At 37.7% G+C, this 21,739-nt stretch overlaps 1 protein-coding gene across 4 annotated transcripts; it reads left to right on the forward strand.

Moving 5' to 3' along the window:
- Window positions 1-1,382: 1,382 nt before the first annotated feature.
- Window positions 1,383-21,684, forward strand: LOC133996235 (uncharacterized). Of its 4 annotated transcripts, none has more exons than XM_062435822.1 (17): window positions 1,383-1,683; window positions 12,693-12,785; window positions 13,000-13,108; window positions 13,228-13,331; window positions 13,920-14,303; window positions 14,469-14,528; window positions 14,731-14,805; window positions 14,974-15,113; window positions 15,642-15,692; window positions 15,884-15,922; window positions 16,715-16,909; window positions 17,074-17,202; window positions 17,392-17,485; window positions 17,812-17,927; window positions 18,347-18,520; window positions 18,759-18,851; window positions 19,100-21,684. In XM_062435822.1, exons 2-17 carry the CDS (start codon window positions 12,725-12,727, stop codon window positions 19,214-19,216), a joined length of 1,941 nt encoding a protein of 646 aa, XP_062291806.1. In that variant the 5' UTR covers window positions 1,383-1,683; window positions 12,693-12,724; the 3' UTR covers window positions 19,217-21,684. The 4 variants fall into 4 exon arrangements, with proteins under 4 accessions (XP_062291806.1, XP_062291822.1, XP_062291829.1 ...); XM_062435830.1 differs by lacking the exon at window positions 1,383-1,683 and adding an exon at window positions 10,615-10,746; XM_062435838.1 differs by lacking the exon at window positions 12,693-12,785.
- The last annotated feature ends 55 nt before the right edge of the window (window positions 21,685-21,739 follow it).

Genomic DNA, 21,739 nt, shown 5'->3' on the forward strand with positions numbered 1-21,739 from the left:
TAATTAAATATTCACCAATAATAAGAACAACATAAATAAAAAGAGTCAGAATCAATAAGAATAAGATACCACCTAAACCAGTAAAAACAATTAATAAGAAAAAAAAAGAAAAAAACTACTTTCTGTCCAACTGCAACAGCACATTTTTTGGTGCTGTTGCTGGTGTTACGCCGTATTTGGTGATCCATCAGAATGTGTGACCTGCAGTGCTGAAAAAGGCACTCACATCCTAAAAAGTGTCAGTACCACAATGTAAAAATACCTAATTTCAAGTAAAAAGGGGTAAAAAATATTGCATTTACAATCATACTTAAGTAAAAGTATACAAGTATTACCAGCTAAAATGACTTAAAGAGCTACAGTAGGTTATAAGCAGCCTACTAATTGTACAGAAAATCAGGCTGTATCTGCGTATGCATTGACTCATCAGTATTAATGATGTACTTCAATTTTATTCAAGCTATCAGATGATTTTACTTAAATAGGCTAAAGGATGCGGGTACTTCCAACACTGCAGGTCACATAATCTCCAAATATAGGCCAAACACCAGCATTGGTACAAAACTAAGTTCGGCATTGCTGTTGGACAGAAAGTAGTTTTTTTTTTTATTATTTATTGTTTTTTAAAATTGATTTAGGAAGTATCTCATTTTTTTCATACTCCTTCCAGGGACTGCAGGTCACAGAATTTAACGGGTCACCAAATACGGCGTAACACTCGTATTGGTACAAAACAAGCAAATTCTGCATTGCTGTTGGACAGAAAGTAATTATTATTATTTATTTATTGTTTTTTTTAAATTGATTTAGGTTGGGGCGTAATTTCCACTGGGGACAGAGGGAACTAGTCCCCACCCAAGCCAACCCCCACTTTTCAAAATCCCTATCTCTAAAGTTATCTACATATGAAAAAAACAAAAACAAAACAGTGCAATCTACCTTTATTGAATTTTCACAATTCTGAAACTGTGTTTTAAAGAGATTTTGACCTCTCTGAGATAATCCAGTCCAGATTTTACCAGTCTAGATAGGTGGTACTAGCCAGAATATATCATTATGACCGATTTGACTTCATTATTTCCTGGATTTTGTATCACCATAATCCCTAAATATATGTATAGTTAAAATACATAAAATGGGATTTAAATCGAAACCATTTTTAATGGTGGAGGACCCCCCCTAAACCCCTTGTTTTTTGTTGTAACACCCTTGGATTTAGGGAGTAGTTTTATCTTATTCTCCTTCCAACGGTGCAGGTCACAGAATCTAACGGGTCACCAAATGTACCGTAACACCGGAAGTCCTCACCACGTATTGTGACGCTAGCTTGACGCTGCTGCTGTCAGCGTCTCTGTGCCGACGGAGCTGTCACAGCAGCAAAGCGTCTCTCTGTCTCGCTTCCTCAGCTCCACACAGCGATGCCTCCCACCACCAACACCAGCTGCTACATACTTTTTACTTAAGGGGTAAACACATACATTGTTTTTTTAGTCGTTGTGAACCAGAGAGAGTTTGCGAAAGAGCTGAACATAGAGTGGAGATGTTTGTTTAAAGTGTGTAGGAGGAGGATCTGCTATCATTGACGGAGTTTGACAGATAACCCTCCCCGGCTGCAGCTCGGTCGGACCGCTGTGTTGTTTTGTTTTTTGCTCAGTGTCGAAAGACCTCACACTAAATACCGAGGTAAGTGGAAAGACTCATGCATGCACCATTTTTGTGAGCTTTTAGCAACTTTTAGCCACAATTTTGTGTGTGTGTGTTTCTGTCGCCACCGTTAACTATTTGCTTAAATTAACGTTATCTTACATTTTAAAACATGCACACATGCTTAAATTAGTATAGGCTGCTAAAATAAAGCATGTTACACTGCTTTTACTAACTTAATATAGGCTTTAGTGTATTTTAGTATTTTGCAAAGCTGCTACTTTATACATATTGTATTAACTATTTGTTTAAAGTAACATTATCTTACATTTTAAAACAGTACACACATGGTTACTGCTTATATAAACTTAATATAGGCTTTAACATTAGGGTATTGAGTGCATTTTACTATATATGTTTGCAAAGCTGGTTTAGCTGCAGCTACTTTTTACATATTTTATTAAAGTATCCCTAAAGTTGTTTATGTATAAGGAAAACAGACGCAGGTATTGAGTATTAGGAGCAGTATTCAACAAGTTTATGGTGGAATATGTTTTATTTTTGCTGTATTTTAACGCTATGCTAACTATATGTCTCAACATGCTGTGTCATTATGCTTCACTATCAGGTGTGACTGCCTCTTAGCCAACTAGTTTTGCACTGCTGTTTCATGCTATAACTTCTTAAAAAATAGGTTAAACTGAACAAAGGACTGTTTGCTGTGCACATTTTGACAATATAGGTCATTTGGGGGAGTGTTAATGACATCCAGGGACTACCTGGGGGTTATTGAAGGGCCTGAAGTAAAGCTAAACTAAAAGATGAGGTTAACTATTTTCAATTTTCAGGCTCCCCACTGTTGCATTGACCTGTGGTTGAACGTTATTTCACAAGAATTGTGTTTGTACTTGCCTACATTTTACCACCTGTCAGATTAGATGGATGTTGGTGGCATGGAGATAGTTATGCATAAGGTTTTGTGATAATGCAGTGTTGTTTATTGTGTTATTAATTGAGCCATATCATAATGAGAGGAGTTGATCTGAGTTGAATTTATCGGTGAGTTTATAGTGGAACTGGACGACATTCAATACAGCACACTAATAAAAACTACCATATTAATTACACATTAAAATACACAAAATCATTTCAACAAATACTCAAACAACTTTGTGTCAAGGATCACACAGTAAAACAATAAAGTCCAAGACTTGCTTTGTAGTCTTTGAAATAATGATGCAGGATGCAGTTAGCACAATTAATACTTATATATTATCATCATTGTCGTCATCATCTGCAAAATAACGTATAAAACTAATTAAACGTAAAGACAGTTCAGGGAGGCCATATGATAACAAGACTGACATTATATCGATATAATATATGATATTTTATAGATGCCGTCTTAGATTTTGAATATTGTGATATTGTGATATGGTGAAGTGTCTTTTCCTGCTTTTAAAGGCTGCATTACAGTAAAGATGTAATTTTCTGAGCTTAACAGGCTCTTCTATAATCTGCTTTTATCCGTTTAGTCTTTATTTCCACTTTACTGATGATTATTTATCAGGTATTTGGTCAAAAGTATTGTGATATTTGATTCTGCCCATATCGCCCAGCCCTACTAACAGCTCATGTGCAGTGATGATTAGAGCTAATTGCTAAGTTCAGCGTGCTAATATGCTCAAAATGACAATGCTAACATGCTGATGTTAAGCAAATGTAATATTTACCATGTTGACTATGTTAGTTTAGCATGTTAATGGAGCTGCAACATTGAGACTGTGTGCGAAATTGCTCTGTTATTCACTCATTCACTCCTCCCTTTATATTAAACACTAAATAGTTCTCTCAATAGTGAGATTTCAGACAATGGTCATTTTGTGTCATCACCATCAGCTGTAGAGTCACATGACGGTCTTTAAAATGTGGATGCATGGTGGGATTGTTAGCAGAAAGTAGTAAACATGACAAGGACGCTACTTTTATAGTTTTATTGCGGAACATGTGAGGGCTCTGATGTTATATAGTGGACATATTTACACACTCAGCAGCATTCAGACACTCAATTAAAATGTCAGAGGGTGAATGTAGAAGCACTATAAAGAAGGTAGGGAGTGATTTCGGACACAGAATCAGTTCATATATCGATTAGTTGTCAGAAAATGAATTGCCAGCTACCAAAATTATCTGGTTTCAGATTCTTAAATGTGAATATTTCATGGTACCTTTAGCCCTCTATGGGGCTGGGTATCGTTTACAAAATGATGATAACAGTACCAATCCAAGTACCTTTAAAATGATACTGATACCAACTGAGTACTCCACATCTAAATGATTACATTTTTACACAAATTCATTTTAAAAGTCTTCAGATTATTAATATTTATTAATCGAAGAACGCTTGCATTGATTGGCTGTGAGGGAGTCCGTACAAATAGTCATATTTTCTATCTCTGGGTGCAAAAAGGATCGATTACAGGTATCATTTGACGGGAGATGTTTCGATACTACTCGGCATCGATACCTTAAAAAGGTACCGAGTACCAATACCCAACCCTAAATGCTAGCAGTGTAATCTGCCACTGTTACCACATGTGTTGTTGCCTCAGGTATTGTATTACCTACTGTTGCTGATACTACTAAGATAAGGTAAGATAAGATATTCCTTTATTAGTACCATAATGAAGATATTTACAGTGTTACAGTAGCAATTGGATAAAAATAGAAAAACAGTAAAGAACAATAAACAATAAGTAAATACACAAACAATAAAACAATAGTGGTAAAAAATATATTTAAAAAATACTAACATTATGTCAATAGTAATATTACGTAAGTGTTGTGAGAATGATAATATACCTGAGTCTGATAGTAAAACTGCATTTGTTGGTTGTTAAAAAAAAAAAACCCAACACTGTCAAAACAATCTTTAGTTGCAGCCTTTTATGTTAGGATTCTACAATGTTTTATGAAAGCTGATTAGAATATGATTACTTTTGCAGCCAATTGGTCAAAAGCAAAGTATTGGACAACAATAATTTAATAACCTGATGATAGTACTAGATATAGCTGGGTAACGATACTAAGTAGTATCGAAACCCGTCAAACGATACCTGCAATCGATCTGTTTTGTACCCAGAGCTAGAAAATACAACTATTCATATGGACTTGCTCACAACCAATCAATGCCTGTTACACTGAATAAAAGCAAGAGCACAAAATGTGTAATGGGTATCGAATGAAGTACTCAAATGGTATCAGTATCACTCTAAGGGTACTTGGATTGGTACTGGTATCATAATTTGTTTAATGATACCCAGCCCTAGTGCTAGAAGTCAGTAGGATTCATACAGTGGGAACAATAAATCACTGTAGGAAATTTCATGTCAATCTATTCATGAGATTTTTTATTCTGGATCAAACTGGTGGACTGACCGACCAAAACACACTGTCATCTCTAGAGCCACACCAAAAGCAACATGATTTAACCCTCACATACTGTTCATATTCTGACTCATAATTAGGTTTTTACTCATAGATTCTCCCTTTGTCATTAATAAATGTCTGATTAATCCTTAATGAAGCTGTAAGAGAGCAAGCACAGTGTTTATCTATGGAAAGAAGACACTCACTATCACTGTTTTATGGTCAAAGGGGGAACCTTTTATAGAATATGAAGAATACAACATGTTTGAATGGTGATTTTTGAATTTTAACAGGTTAAATTTGGACATTCACATATACAGAAATGTGTATCAGCTGCACAAAAATAAAGATGTTTTGGTATATTCAGGGTCACATTAGGAAAAGTCCCCCTAAAAGAAATGTGTATAGGGTGTTTTTACAGCTCTCAAATGTAAAAATGGGTTATATTTGACCCTTAACAGTATGTAAGGGTTAAGACGACTGATATAAAAGAGGGCAGTGACTCAGAGTTTTTGTTAGCCTGAGGCCTCTTAGCCGTGGAGCTCCTTGCCCGAGGATATACCGACATCTGCAGCTGTACTGTACATCAATGACAGAGAGAAAGAGGAAGAGAGAGTGAAAGCATCTGGTTCACATTGATATAAACAGACCTTATTAGGTAGCTAAATGTCTGTATAGTAACTGTTTCATCCTCTACTTTAAAAGAGCTCGGGGGTTATTTGTTTTAAACTAATGCAGCACACTCATGACTCATCCGCTCTGTATGCCTGAGTCACATTTCACCCTCCTAAAGTTAGCCACAACTTCATACTTTTTGGTTTTGATGGAGACTAATTTTCTGCATTCCTCTTCTTTGCCCACTCTTGTTTTACTTCCTCTCCCTCTCTCAGCCCCGATCCTTCCTGCACTTTTTTTTTTTGCGTTCCCTTCTTTTTCTTGCTTTTCCATGCATTTAGAAACCGAAACTTAAATTCCATCGTTTTGCTTTTAGAGAAACCACACACATCCCCCCACCCCCCCGTATCATCTGTCGTCCTCTCTTTTGTCAGTCCGTCCTTTTGTACACCGTTCTTTCTTTCATCCTTTCACCTTTCTCTCTACCCTTCCACTGCTTTTGTCCCAATCTGCTCTAGCCCATTCTCCCTTTTTTTCACACATTACCTCACTGCTCTTATGCTTTGTCTTTGTCCTGTTAGAGTCAGTTGTCACTGTACTGGACCAGTAGCAGCACCCCGCCCCTCCCTGCCCCACTATTGGGTAAACACCAAAAAAACAAAAACCCAGAGACATGATATAGTTGAAATTGCATCTAAGACATCTAAGGCTGTTTATAGTTATTATACATATATCATTGTTTCCTCAGTCTGACCCTCTAGGGGCGGGTCTGGCTCCCCTGGAAGAACATTTTAATACATTTTTGCATCATTCCGGTGCACTCTGAGAGGCAAATTAAGAGGTTATGTAATTCTGTAAAAAAATAAAATAAATAGATAAAAAATTGTGCTCTTAACAATTTAGTGCTTTAGTAATTTAACTGCTGGTTGTATAGGTATAAATGGCGATGACCCATTCACAAAACACGGGGAAGAACTTTAACCGGTTAATAAATGTTCCAAAAAAGACTAATGCTCATATTTCAGCTCTGAAACAAAGAAAGCGAATTACACTAGAAAGTGATTACTAGTTCATTACTGAGGAACATATAAAAAACTGTTGGATTTTGACATTGTTCAGTAAATATCTCTTTCTACGTTGTTTCATGTTCGTGTTGCGTTTCCTCAAATAACTAAACTACAAATTAGCGGCAAAAATTTGACTATGGTTGGCTTCCACAATCTGTATAATGCTGTATTATTTGTTACCTGTCTGGCACTCGATAGATCAAATAGGGCCCTTGAACTAAAATGAGTTTGACACTCCTGATGTAAGGATGTGAAATACCAAAATACATGACTGAGATGAGTCACTGCTGTTCAGGAGACAGTTTCACTCTCAAGTTTTGCTTCTCATTCAACTTCCTGTTGGGCAAAACGGTGACAATACCTGGCACGCACAGTTTGATTTAAGGCAGATATTCTTAAATCAGTCCTTTGTTAAGATAACGGTTGCTAAGATAGGTGTATATATCTCCATGGGAATCATTTCAAGTGTAGCTTTACTGTCACATGGTTTAAATGTGATTTTAAAAAGGATCAGTGCACCTTTTGTCTCCTGCTACACATGATTCCCACAGGAATATTTAAAGGTTTTCTCTCTTTATACTGGGAGGAGAAGGGGGATGTTCCTGTCTCACTCAGATTCGCTTAGTCATGACTTTACAGACGACAGCCGTGGAGGTTTCATAGCTCAAGTACCCATAAGGTAAAGCACAAAGGAGCAATGTGAAACAGGCTTTTCTCTACAGACCTTTAGTGTTGAAATAAGGCTCTTAAATCTCGCTAAACATTTTGAAATCTGGGCTAAATTCTACTAAATGAAAGAGCGATTGTGTAATGTAATTTGGGTTCAGAGCGAGTGAATAGGATGAGTAGGAAGAGACAAAAGAGGAAGTGGGATGCACATAAACATTTCTACAGTATTTCAGTGGGATTAATTGTCCAGGAAAGAGAAAAAAAAGATGAGGAATAGCTTTATGCAGTGGGTGTCCTCAGCTCCAATAAGGAGGGGGGTTGGTATGTTCGGGAGAAGAGAGGGAGGGAGGGGGGGAGAAAAAAAGAGCTGAGCTAGGCTGAACCAAGACGGCATTTAAAGTATGAAGGGAGGATTTGAGGGAATTATTGTGCAAACTGCTCCCTTCTCTATGCTCTCGGCTAAAGCCTCCGGATACATGACAAGGACAAAAATAAATAAATTAAAAAAGGCTAATTGTGTGAAAGAGCGACAGCTACAGAGGGAGGAGGCCGGCGTTGCTATGGTGTCAAAATATTTGTGACCCTAGTTGCTGTTTGCTTGTTTTTGTGTTTATGATAGGATCGGAAAAATGTGGGGGTTTTTAAAGCTTGTTGTAATTTTAGAAAAAACACATTTTTGTTCAGTGGTTTTAAAAAGCTAAATTTGAGATGTGAGGTTTAATAAAAAAATAAAAAAATAAATAATACATTTTAATTTTAAGGCACTTTACATTTTAAGAAAATCTAAAAGTGCTACAAGGTAAAAGCATCAATATTATAACCTTTATTTATTCAGGGGAAATACACTGAGAGCAATGCTCACTTTTCCAGGAACGCCCTGATTACATTCACACCTGGAAGCTGCCCAGTACAACCAGTAAAACCCAGATCCACTGGAGCAGGTGGGGGTTAAGGGCCTTTCTCAAGGGCACCTCAGTGGTGGTAATTAAGGGAGGGAGAAGTGCTGCATCGTCACTTTTCCACATCAAGATTCATCCTGCCGGTCGGGGGTCAAAAGCTTGCTCCTCTAACCTTTACAACACAACTGCCCCTAAATATATAATGTAAAAGACACATTTAAAAAACAACAACATAAAACATAAAAACAAGAGACTGAAAGCAGCAACCAGCGAGGTTCATTGTCTTCTTTGTCTCTGATGGAAGTTTTAAACATGTTATTTGCCACATTTCTGCAGCCACGTCCTATTTTAAGCTTTATTTAATCAAACAAACCAAGAAGATGTTTTAAAAAGTGAATAAGTTATATGTGTAGTTAATTAACTCTTTAATATTAGCTTCTAGTAATGCTGCTGGTTGAGTCATTTGAGCTAATGCTATCACTTCCTGTATGTGTGTTAGAGGATGATATACAAAAAGAAAAAAAAAGAAAGAACTAATTTACATAAAACAGACACAAGGCTTTACATAAATACACGTTCACACTTCACCGTATGGTTTATCTTCCTTATTTACAGTAAACGGATGAGGCCTGTCTCCGTGGTAACCATAGCAACGTGCTGCTGCTATTAGGCGTAGTCATGTGTGATGCTGTTTTTTGTCTGTTCACCGTGCACACCGACACAGCTCGGTGATATTTTATTTAATCTTATTTTCTCATTTTAGTCCGTCAACTAAACAAAATCTCCTCACTTAGTTTATTCAGTTATGTTTCACATGTTTACCTTGAACGCCACTAATTATATTAATGCTGTTTTTAAAAAGACTCAACGCCCTTTTCTGAGGTCTGGAGGTCTCTCTCTCTCTGTCTCTGCGTGTGTCTGTGTGCTTTCAAACTGACTTCCTGTCTCTATCTTTTTTGGTACGCGCGGCCGCAGCTTCCTATTCTGTCACCTTTCTGCTGCGACTTCAGACGACGCTGCAAACTAGTTCCTGCTCCTCTGTCACCATACTGTTAGACTACTGTTAACAGAGGGCGTATTCTGACATTTACGAGGTTATTTCCCTGCTGAAACTGAACACAGTAGGCTGCAGAACCTACTTTAAAAAGTTTGAAAACTGGATCCCGGAGCAAAATCTAAAGGTTGGTTGATTTTCTGATGATGACGACGAGTAGAGACTAAAGCAGAGGTGGTAAAACACACCCAGTACAGCAGACAGATTTATGATGTTAACTTTTAATAGTTTAAGATGTTAAAAATGTTTCTAACTCTTCCAATGAGTGATGAGTTTATGCATTGTGCATCAAACTACTATAAAAGCAAAAAGCACGATGGACCAAAAGTTGAAATAGCCTAAACAACCTGTCAGTGCAATATTGTACATTCCACCACATAGAGTAAAGCAGAAAATAGCTTTGTTTACTGTCAGTTTTACCACAGAGTCGGAAAGTGTATATCTCACTTTGACATAAACTAGAAATGCAGTTTCAGTGCTACGATCAAGTGAAATCATTCAGGAGTTGACTTTTAATACTTTAAGATGTGAATGTGACGTTAAATATAAAGGAAAACTAATCTAATCAGTGGCATTCAACAGGAAATATACCATCTGATCCTCTGCTTACAGCCCTGTTGCTATAGTAATATGGATATAGGGATAAAATAAGGATGATAGTTTTATTTTCCATTACAAGAATATATGAAAGACTTATGATGTTGACTTTTAATAGTTTAACATGTTAAAAATGTTTCTAACTCTTCCAATGAGTGATGAGTTCTGGTGTTTTCACTGATTTCACAACTTTCGAGCCAAAACTTTAAGCTCAAGTGCATCAAACTACTATAAAAAATAACCTGTTTCCTTCACATGGACGTCAGATATAAAGGAAAACTACAGACCTGCATCTCTAGAGCCGTCATTTGTTTATAATTAGTGACATTTAAGCAAGAAAGTACAGCAGACAGACTTATGATGTTAACTTTTTTATAAGTTTAAGATGATAAAAATATATATATGTCATATGTTTTTTGGTTATTATGGAAAAGGTGAAACCTGCATTGTCTTCAGACTAATTGAAGTGGTGAAAGCAGCTCACACACTCAGACACCACATCATGCAGTAAAAGCCTGCGAGCTGCGGTTTCTGCTAATTATCTGCACTGTTAAGATCACATTCGTCGACCAATTAGACGGACGGCTCATGCCTTAAGGCGCCTTGTTACATAATCGTCGTCATGGCAGCGCCTTGGTGGGTACTTTCTAACAAAACTAGTACTACTTAGACATAGAGCGTCTCTCGGGTCTCGTTTTTTTCATTGCTTACTGTTAAAATGTGATGCTTGATTTATATTTTTCCTCAATTTAAGTGTGCTGGGTGAGTTCAGGTATGTGTCATATATGTGTTTTTAGTCACTCTTAGTATATTGTATTCATAGTATACTGTATATGCTATGAATGTGCTGCTCTGCTGTGCTCTTTAAGCTTCTTTTGTTTCAATATATTTGCTTGTTTTTGTTCTGTTTCTTTAACACATGACCTGTAAATGTGTGGAGTGTTTCAGCAGCAGGACTCACAGATTAGCCGGATTATAGACGGCCGAGATTAACCGTGAGAGCATCTGTCAAGAGATTTACAGCTCGTAATTATCACCACCTTCACTACATCAGCTCCCACCGCAGCTATTACTGCTAATTTACTTTTCAACATTACAAATGCTGCTACTGCTGTGACAACTGTGACCTGCCACAACTATTACAACTGCTGCTATTAATAAATACTCCAGCAGTAACTTCTTCATCTGTTACTGCAGCTGCTACTTTAACAATTTAGGATATTAAAGGTGCAGCTTTAACTAAACTTTTCGTCATAAGTACTGCTAGTAACGTTATCTACCACTTTTACTACATGTATTGTGACCTCAGGTACTGCATTACCTACTGCTGCTGCTACTAAGATCAGATAAGATAAGATAAGATGATCCTTTATGAGTCTCGCAATGGGGAAATTTGAATTGTTACAGCAGCAAGTGGATAAAAATAGAAAGAACATCAATAAAAAGAGATGAGATAAGATGCATCTTTATTGATCCCCCTTGGGAGAAATTCAAATTGAACCAGCAGTACAGTGGGAAAAAAGTAGCAGCGCAAGAGTGAAAGTTCGCTAAAATGGAATCAACAATAAATAAGACAAAAATATGATGAGATGAATAAAATACTATTTACAGTAAACTGGATCTTTGTATAAACAAATCTGCAATATATTAATGTGCAATATGCATATAAGTAAAGAACAATAAATAGTAAAAAATATAATAAAAGTCCATCACAGGGTTAACATAACATACAGAAAACCGTTCACAATCATTCACAACTACAGGTTATTTAGAGCAACCAATTAACCTAAACTGCATGTTTTTGATCATTACAGTACATTAAAGAGTGCGGTTCATCAGTCCAAGTCAGGAATGTGTGGTTAACTTGAATTACTATTATACATTTTTATCATCAATCTTGATTATTTTCTCGGTCAAATGATCAATTATTTTGTCCATAAAATCTCAGAAAGTAGTAAAAAAAATACCCTCAAATGTTTTGTTTTGTCCGTCAATATTCCCAAATCCCAAAATATGTAAAGAAGTCATCATTGTGTGTGACACAAAGAACTTAAAATCCTCATATTTCAGAAGCTGCAACTGGCACATTTTTGGCTTTTTTTTGGTTCAAATTTTTCGATATTCGATTATCAAAATCGTTGTCGATCGCCTAATCGTTGTAGCTTTAATTATTACTTTAACTTTAAACTATAAGTTATTACTATAACTAACTATAACTGCTGCTAACTTAAGCTGCTAAGTGCTTTGCTGCTATTACAACAGCTGTGTTGAAAACTGCTGCACCTTATATACTAAGTAAGAAAAGTTGAGTGGCACAATTTGTAGTCATAGAGTAAAGTATATTATATTATATTAACGATAAGTGTGTTTATGGGTAGGGAAAGAAACCTGAATATACAACTATTACACTTTAAGTATGGTTTAAAGGAGCAGTATGTTATATATTTACTGTAATGACTCATACAATGACCATAATATGTTATCAGAGATTAAGGAAATGTGATAAATTGGAATAACAGCTTCTGCGGCTATTAGTCATTTGAATTCCTTTGAAGTTTCGGGTGCAGAAAGTCTGTTTTTGGTGTTTTGCTTCCGCTGACTGCTCATTCAATCTGATCATGATGCTGGCACATAATTTGAACACATTACGTACCACCACCACCACTACGTAATGTGATATTAAGAGGTTGTGGTCATTTCACGTATTTCTGAGATCAGGTTGACACACAAACACAGAGCGTGCTGCAGCCATGGAAGCAAACAAACAAACCGGATCCACTGAGAAAGATTTCGTCCGACCTAAAACCCCGCGTGAGTTTTGAGTGTGGGGGACGAGGGGACGGGGGGAGACAATGTGACAGTTTGACTTGTACACTTCAACCCATAAAACTGATATAATTTAAAATGTGTAAACATGGGGCCGTACTGAACACCTCTGGCTGTCACGTACTGGTCAAAGGGATTATGTTACGTCTTTATTTGAGTATTGATGAACACAGTCTCAGTTATTGTCTCCGTCTCTCAGCCATGTCTCGTAGGAGTTCTCGCCTGGTGTCCGGTGGCTACTACAACTCAGATGAAGAATCGGACTCCAGTAGCGTGACGAACATATCGTACCGGGAAAACCCCGTCAAGTACGTAACTCTGTGTGTGTGTCTGTGTCTCATTGACTTGAAAAATCTGTCACTTTTCTGTATCCTTCGCCTTTTTTTGTCACCCTGTTTACCTCTTTCTTTTGTTTTGTTATTTTTAGAGTTTTCAAGAAGAAGGCAGGAACCCGAAAGTCAGGCTCCCGTACCTCCAGTAGAGCCAACAGCAATGATAGTTCACCCAGCATCGAGTCGCCTGTCACTGCAGGTCAGCACGATGCTAAAAAAAAAAAATGCAACATCCTGTCAGGAGGTTATAATAATAGCAACATTGAAACAATGTTAGCCGAAGCTGCTTGCGACTCCACTCGTCAACGGATGCTTCAGCTGGGTTTAAAAGGAGCGCTAACATTTCAGGCTCGCCCAAAAATTCCTAAAAAAGAGTTTAACGCTGTAATTCCACAAATGATTACTAAATAGTTCTTTTCACATGTTTTTTTTAGCAATTATTTTCTATTGCTTAGTTGGTAGAGTTTTTTATCAGGGCCTTGATGAAGCAAAACAGCCTTTTCCAGCTTCTCAGATATAAGAACCTCCAGTATTTTATGTTATTTATTGTTATAAATGGAATATATATGACTTTTTGTCTTTTGATTGAAGAAAACAATTTGAAGGTGTTGCCTTCGGCTACGGGAAATTGTGACGGCCATTTCAACAGTCAATTGAAAAGAGATATTAAGGGAGTCATTGATAATACAAATTATTATTTCAGCCTCTGGATTAGGATCGGGAATTTTGAGTTCACAAAAATGAATTAAAGTAAATGTAAATTGGGTCTGCTCTTCTGCCCTCTCAGGTCCGGGTCTTTCTCCCTTGGCCAGCCAGACGCAGTCAACCCCGAGGACCGTATCCTACGTCTCTCCAGTGGTCACCCCTCGCCCCGCCGTGACTCCATCATCATCATCCCGGAGTCAGACACCCACTCACTGCCCGTCGGTACCTCCAGAGAAGAGCTACTACGCTGGGCTCTGCAGCTCCAGCAGGCCCGGATTACACCTCAGACCCAACCACAAGGAGCTGAATCAGAACAGCATAGACAGTTCGGGGTACTCGTCATCTGAGGGCAATTACAAGAATCCCACCACCCCCACCAGTACTGCCAGTAAGATCAGCAGTAACAGTGCGGCTCCCAGTAATGGATACAAAACCAGAATCAGAAGTGCCTTCTTTAATCTGACGGGTGAGTGCTGGACTGTGTGTGTGTGTGTGTGTGTGTGTGTGTGTGTGTGTGTGTGTGTGTGTGTGTGTGTGTGTGTGTGTGTGTGTGTGTGTGTGTGTGTGTGTGTGTGTGTGTGTGTGTGTGTGTGACTTTACAATAATCTATCGTTTCCTATGTCTTATGCAGACTCAACCTCACTGATGGTCGCTGCAGCACAGTCAAAAATAACAAATCTGACAGCTTCAGGTATGAAAATTTGCACTTAAATGAACTTGCTTGTGCTTGTTTTACTAGCATTGTTAAGTATATGTCCACATTTCCACGTGTGCATGTACACGTACGGCTCTCACATACCAGTAGATTTGTGTTCTCACGGTCGTTGCATGTGATTCGACTTCAGTTTACCAAAATCCCTGCAAATGAACTTTTTTCTTCTCTTTTCCTGCAGCTAGTAATCCGTCGTTCAGAAAGCACGTGAAGAAGGCTTGTGGCCTTTTACTCCTCCTCCTCCTCATAATTCTCTGTAAGTGACACAAACATTTCACTAATTCAAGTTTGCACGTTCCCATGACAAGTGTCTCAGACACATTTTAGAGACACCTTATCATTTCATGGTCAGGCTACACCTTAAAATGCGTCACTATAATCAAAGTGTTTTTCTAAGAGCACCATTCCTCCTCTTCTCCTCCAGGTGTTTGGTTCCTCCTTCCATTGTTGACCTCTTTCATCTCCCGCATGGCTGTCACAAAGAGCCAATCACAGACAAAACCTGTTGCCCCTGCCACTATCCCTCCTCCTCGACCCAACATCGTACCTCCTACACCTGCGGTGGTACGGCTCAACTACACACAATCTGCATCGCACTAGCTATTTATCTGCAGGATGTAGTTTTCATGATCTAATCCACATTTGGGACTTCAATGCAGACTTGAAACATTGTAAAAGCATCTCTCACACTGAAAACACAGCAGAATAAGTAGTGCACAGGGAATCGGCATCAAAAATAACTAAATTAAATTAAACTAAAAGTAGAAAGTGTTCATCCACTTATTTTGGAATAGGTTTCAGCCTAGGCAGACACTCCTTCAGCTGGTCATGTGAAGGATTTTAGAGAGCCACAAATACATGTCAAATGTAATAACTTCCTTCATAATATTCTGAGGCTTTCTCAGTACACATACTGTAAGCATAATGATTGTAAATGAGAGACTACAATAGGTGATAGTTCTACAAAAGGTTATGAAAGCCTGCTCTGAGTCAGAAATAAAAAAAGAAAACAGAAGCACTCCCTTAAGTCTAATACCAATTTACTTTGGGGTTTGCTGACATGAACATTTTGGGTCTTATTTGTCCCTCCAGGATCCAGCTGTTGTGTCCGCTGCTGTGGAAGCGAAGATGCAGGGTATTCTGGTAAGAGGCTAATTAGTTTATCTGCAATGTAGTGGAAAATATGAGAAAATCCTGTGATCTGTTGTTTTAGCTCCATCACTTTACTGACAAAAAGCCAGCAAAGAAGTGATGAAAGTAACTGGCTTGAATAGCACAAGTTGATCTACATTAAAATATTTTAATTATAACTACAGTATGTGTGTTTTTTGTAGGAGGAGCTGCAGCTGAAGCAGGAACACCTTCTCTCCCAGGTGAGAAACTATCTGTAATTCTCTTTAGTTGATGTTATTGTTATCTCCTCTCATTGCTTTCCATTCATAATTAACAAATTACCTCTGTGAGAAGTTCTGCATAGTGAGGTCAGGATGGATGATAGACTGCTAAAGGATACAAGCCGTCCTATAGTAACACCTAGTGGTGGAAATGGAGAACTGCAGTAAAACAAAGGATGATGATTAATTTGCCAAATATTCTACGATAACCACATGTGAGGGATGTTGATGAAATACAGAAGCAGGTTTAACTAGGAGAATGTAGGAAGTGTAAATCATTGCCAGCACCGAACAGTTCTCCAACTTGTTGTTACAGCCAAAGGCACTTTAACCTTAATTTAATGATTTTCACGGCCTTGTTAATCGTTGGATTTCTTCAGGTAGTCACCAAAATATTACAATAGGTCCTTGGTTCATGATAAAACTGTAATTCAATAGGAATCCATATATACAGTAGGACTTTTTTCAGATTGACACACCAATATTACTTTTATTTCTTGTGCACTTACTTATTATTCATTGGTCTTTATTCTTTTTATCGATGCTCTTTCTATTTTTGATATCCACTTTCTGTTGTAACACTAAATTTCCCCACTGTGGTACTAATAAAGGAATATCTTATCTTGAGTTCTTGCTGAGATATTGACAAACTAGATAATAAAATGGCAGCGTATCGTCAGTGGAGGAATAACTTCTTTCTTTTTTTGGGTCAAATATTTGCTTAAAACTTTTCCCTCTAACTTGAAGCCTCACCATTTCTTCCTTTCTCAGATGAAGCAGGGCATAGAGGTGGACATGCAGGGTATGAAAGCCAAGCTCGAGGCCGTGGGTTCGGACAGTCGGCTGCATCTGAACGAGGAGGTTGCTGGGCTACAGAGGCAGATAGCTGCTTTCCAGACAGAAAGCCATTCCTCTGCCAGCAGTCTTAGGCTCAAGATCCAAGCTTTAGAGGCCCAAAATGCCAAGGTAACAGAGCTAACACAGATGTACCCAACTGATGGATTCAAGATTTTTTAAACAATTTTTTAATGCAAGACAGAGACGATCATTAATCCTGTGTCTTAACTTCCAACCTGAGCTTTCTTCTAGAGATTGTATGATTTTTAACATGCCCTACCTATTTTTTGTAGCTGTCTCAGGAGTTAACGTCCATCCAGCTGGTGCCTCCTCCTGCCCCCTGTCCTGAACCCAGCACAGCCCCCGTCTTCACCCCAGAGCTCCAACAGGCCATGGAGAAGTGGCTCACAGACTATATCAGGGTATGTGGACACATAGATACTACAGATAGTCTCTAAGACCCTAAAACCCAAAATCCTAGTACAGTAGTACCCATTAGTTCTGGATTAGACATCTGGAAAAGATGGTTAATGATCTAATTTTATTGTTGACACATTGCTTGGTGCATGCATCAGTTCTCACCATTTGTCCTGTATGTGAACATGAATCAGGAACAAGATGCAATCAGGCTCGATGCAGGTGGCTGCACAGACTGTGGACGCCCCATGGCCGACAAAATGCCCGACTTCGCCCTGGAGACTCAAGGTTGGTAACATCTGTCACTGTCGCTCTGCTTTAGTTTTACCAGTATGTGGAGAACTGGTTTAATTCTCACTGGGGTAACCCTTGCAAAAAAGATTATCATACTGGTTTTACTTGAAATATATGGACATTCTTTGTGGCTGTGAAAAAACTATTTGTCCGTTATTGTGTAGTTTCTATTTGTTTATGGAGACTGCAACACATCCTGTCATAGTTTTTGTTTACAAAGCTTAATAATGAGCTTGTTTAAGATGGATGAAAGGCCATCGACACAGTAGCTTTAAACTATTTTACATTGTGTGTGTGTGTGTGTGTGTGTGTGCGTGCAGGTGCCAGTGTGATCAGCACCAGGTGTTCTGAGACTTATCGTATTCGTTCAGCGTGTGTGACCCTGTTTGGATTCCCTCTGTGGTATCCGTCTGAAAGCCCACGCACTGTCATTCAGGTACAATCATCATTTCTCTCTCTCTCTCTCTCTCTTTCTCTCTCTCTGTATTTTCTTTCTATCTTCTCTCTAAAGTCATCTGTCCTTTCTATAAATGGTCTGTACTGATACTTTTCTTGTCTTTTGACCACTCAAACCACTTTTAGACTACATTCCACATTCACCCACTGATGGTGGGGTTTAACACACAGGGTGCCAACTGCAGAAGGAAAATAACATTCCCTCTCACATTCATGGGAGCGATTTTGGATAGATTGACAGAGGGGAATTGAACCGCAGATCTTCCGATTAGTGGACGACTGCTCTACCTCCTGAGCCACAGCCGTTTCTGTCCCTCCATCGCTTTCTTCTCCTCAGTGTTTCAAATCTTAATCAACTTTGTAATCGACTAACAGCTACTTCCCCTCCCTTCCTTCCAGGGTTACCCGGTGCTGCTTCCAGGGAAATGTTGGGCGTTTCATGGGGTCCAGGGGACTCTTGTCATCTCCCTGTCTCACCCCATCAGGATAACTCATGTGACTCTGGATCACCTGCCGCGCTATAACTCCCCAACCGGCCGCATCGACTCTGCACCCAAAGACTTTGAGGTCTATGTAAGTGGTCCCAAACTACAGCACATTATTTTCAAACATATTGCTATCAAAGCTGTGATTACAGCTAATAGCGGCTTTAAAAAAGCAATCATCACATTTTTTTTATTGCAGTCGTGATGATTCTGGTTTGAAATTGCAAAACTGTTTGTTATCTTCCAGTTTTATTGGTTATAACATTAAAACCTCAGAGAAAAAACTGTTGTTCATCTAACTGATATAACTGTAATCTCTTTCTCAGGGGATGAAACAAGAAGACGAAGAAGAAGGAGCACTGTTGGGGACGTTCACTTACGATGAGCATGGAGAGTCAACGCAGATGTTTAAGCTTCTTGTAAGTTGAAACTGAAAACTATGAATAGATGTTTACGGTATTAAATGACAGGATGTGACCTATTACTCTCTGTCCTATATAAAAAGTGTGAGGTTAATGTCAGCTCTTGTTTTTATCTTGAATGTTATGATGCACACAGTCTGACATCCGTTTCTTCACTGCTTTCCTCTGCACCCTGTCTCTCTCTCCCTCTCTCTCTCTCTTTCTGCTCTTCTCTTCCCTGTCTTTTCTTCTCCTTCCTCTTGCAGAACCCCAGTGACGAGGTGTATCGATTTGTGGAGATGCGCGTCCTCTCTAATTGGGGTCACGTCGAATATACGTGTGTTTACCGCTTCCGTGTGCATGGAGCGATCGGCTCCACATGAGACTCACCGACAGCGACGTGACAGCTCATTCCCACATATCATAAAGTGCATTTGCAATGTGTATATATGTATTTTTTTAAGTAAAATGCAGTTTCATAGTCTTGAGGTGAGTTCAGGGTTGAAATGCTACTGAAAAGAAAATGACAAAGACAAATGTCACGACTGTGTGTCAGCTTTTTATGGAATCAATTCCATGGTTTTGCTGTGTTTTCAATTGCTTGTTGTTGAAGTGACAAAACTAATGAGTGGTATTTGTGCACAATTTAAAGTGCACACAGAATGAAGTGTTGAATTTGTTTCGAAAAACCAAAAAACTACCTAGTAAAACCATTTGAGAGCGTAAAGTTCTGGAAACTATACGCTCTCATAAACGTGCCACAAAATAGTGTTGTAACTTTTGTTCATTATTATTGCTATTTATTAGGTGTTTCCTGCTTCATGTTTTCACAGCGTACAATCCCAGTATAAGAACATTTCGTTACATTTTGCCTCTGGGCAGTTGCAGTGGAGGAGTTAGACGTTAGGTACCTTACTCGAGGGTATTTTATTAAATTTTTTGACCACTTTTTGAGTGGTAACAATTGCTTACAAACTTGTATGTGTAACCGAAATCTAGAGGTTATAAAGTGTCATTAATGAAATTCAAAAGCTTATGTCTGCTATGACATGCTAACATCCATTTTTGGTGAAAGTCAAAGCTCCAGCAACACTTTTAATATAGAAGAATTAACCTAATTATTAGAACAACATGTTTCAACTTTCAAAACGTGTCAGTCTATTAATAAAGTTCCCGTCTCCATGCACCTTTGGAAGTAGGTGAAGTTGTGCCAGAAACCTTCAATCTGTTTCTACAAGATCTATTTTTGGGCGATAAAATCCCAACATTCCAGTATTTCATCTTTACAAAATAAAGACTTTGTTTGTCCAGTCAGGACAGGACACGGACAGGATGCACAAATCCTGTAAACAATGGTAGAAATTATTCAGAGGGCAGCAGTGAATGTTTTTGATTTGATATTCTTTACAAAAAGAAAAAATATATGCAGCTTTCTATTATGTATTATGTTTCTTCTTTTAGAGAGTCGTCAGTTTTGAGTTTATGAGTTTATGACCGCTACTTGAATACTTGAAACCTTTTTTTTTTGAAAGCGTCGTGTTGATTTCATGACGTTTGTGTTTCTACTTCTTTGTACATTACACTTCAATTTTTTTACGAATTACAAAGTCAGGAAAGAAAATATGTTATTTATTTGGTAAAAATGAAAATATTAATGTAGTGATTTAATGTGTTATGTGTCAATGTTGTAGGATTGTTTTGTTCATATTTTTTTGATTACTTTTCCAAAATTGTTAGACACATGCAAAATTATTCAAAGTTTACCATTTACTCTCTCTAAAATGTTGATTACCTCTTCTATTTGAGTGTCACTACAGGACTAAAGTAACTAAATATCCTCGGAAAATTGTTGTTTTCAAAGGTTCCCTAAAAAATAATTCCTGTCTTTTAGTTTTAAGAGGAGACCAGAACTCAGCCACTCTGAAAGCGTCAAAAATGTACTTTTTATTCTTTGTTCAAAACATTTTGTTCTCGTTATTATAAAGTGCACTAAAGGCAAATGCAGGTAAAATCAATCTTTTGTTGCTGATTTCCTTTATTAAATAAACTATATTCTAGTCTTACAGAAGAGGCAAATGAGATAAAGAAGGATTTATTTGTTCTAGATCATGAACAAAAGGTCAACTGCAGCCCAGAATCAGTAATTATATTTGTGTTTGGTTTGTGAAAAATGAAAGTGGCTGTTTGAGTCTCTGCCACTTTCATTCTTTTGGGTGATCACAGTATCATTTACATGCATTTTTTAAATGAGTGTTGCCAAATTAAAGTTAATTTTGGGAAAATGTTGTATTTATTTTCTGTTGTATAAAACATTAGTGAGAATGAAATCCTTCATTTTACTTTTTTTTTCCAAAAGTGCAAGTAAAATATTTTGTCTAATTTGTGCAGGTTGCATGAATTCATTATTAGTGCATTTCATTTTTTTTTAAATTTAAGCTGATAATTGTAGTTAATACAATGATGCTGGTACAGTTCTACCATTTTTAATTTATAATAGTATTCATTAAACATTGTTGTTATGTATTACCATTTATTTTGATTTGCAGCTTTTACAAATCTGTACGACTTCCTCTTGACGGAAGAATTTTTATAAATGCATTGAATAAAAACTGGCTTTTGAGATGAGATTGTGTATTATTATATGCAGTACAGTGTATCTCCATCTTATCCACTTATATTAACTAAAACAGGTGAAACATTGTCAAACAGCCTGTATCACTCTTCTGCCTGTAAGTGAACTTAATAAATGTAGAGGGTAAATGCTGTTGGGGCAATCACATGTCAGATTGCCCAAGACGTTCTCAAGAGTATTTGACTGTCAATGTCTGATTAAATAAAGAACAAATTGTGACATTGCGTGTTTTTTGTGTGTTTGCACAATGTTTTGGCCACAACTTCATTATTAC

This window comes from Scomber scombrus, chromosome 2 (genome assembly GCF_963691925.1).
Source record: "Scomber scombrus chromosome 2, fScoSco1.1, whole genome shotgun sequence".
Taxonomy (NCBI): Eukaryota; Metazoa; Chordata; class Actinopteri; order Scombriformes; family Scombridae; genus Scomber; species Scomber scombrus.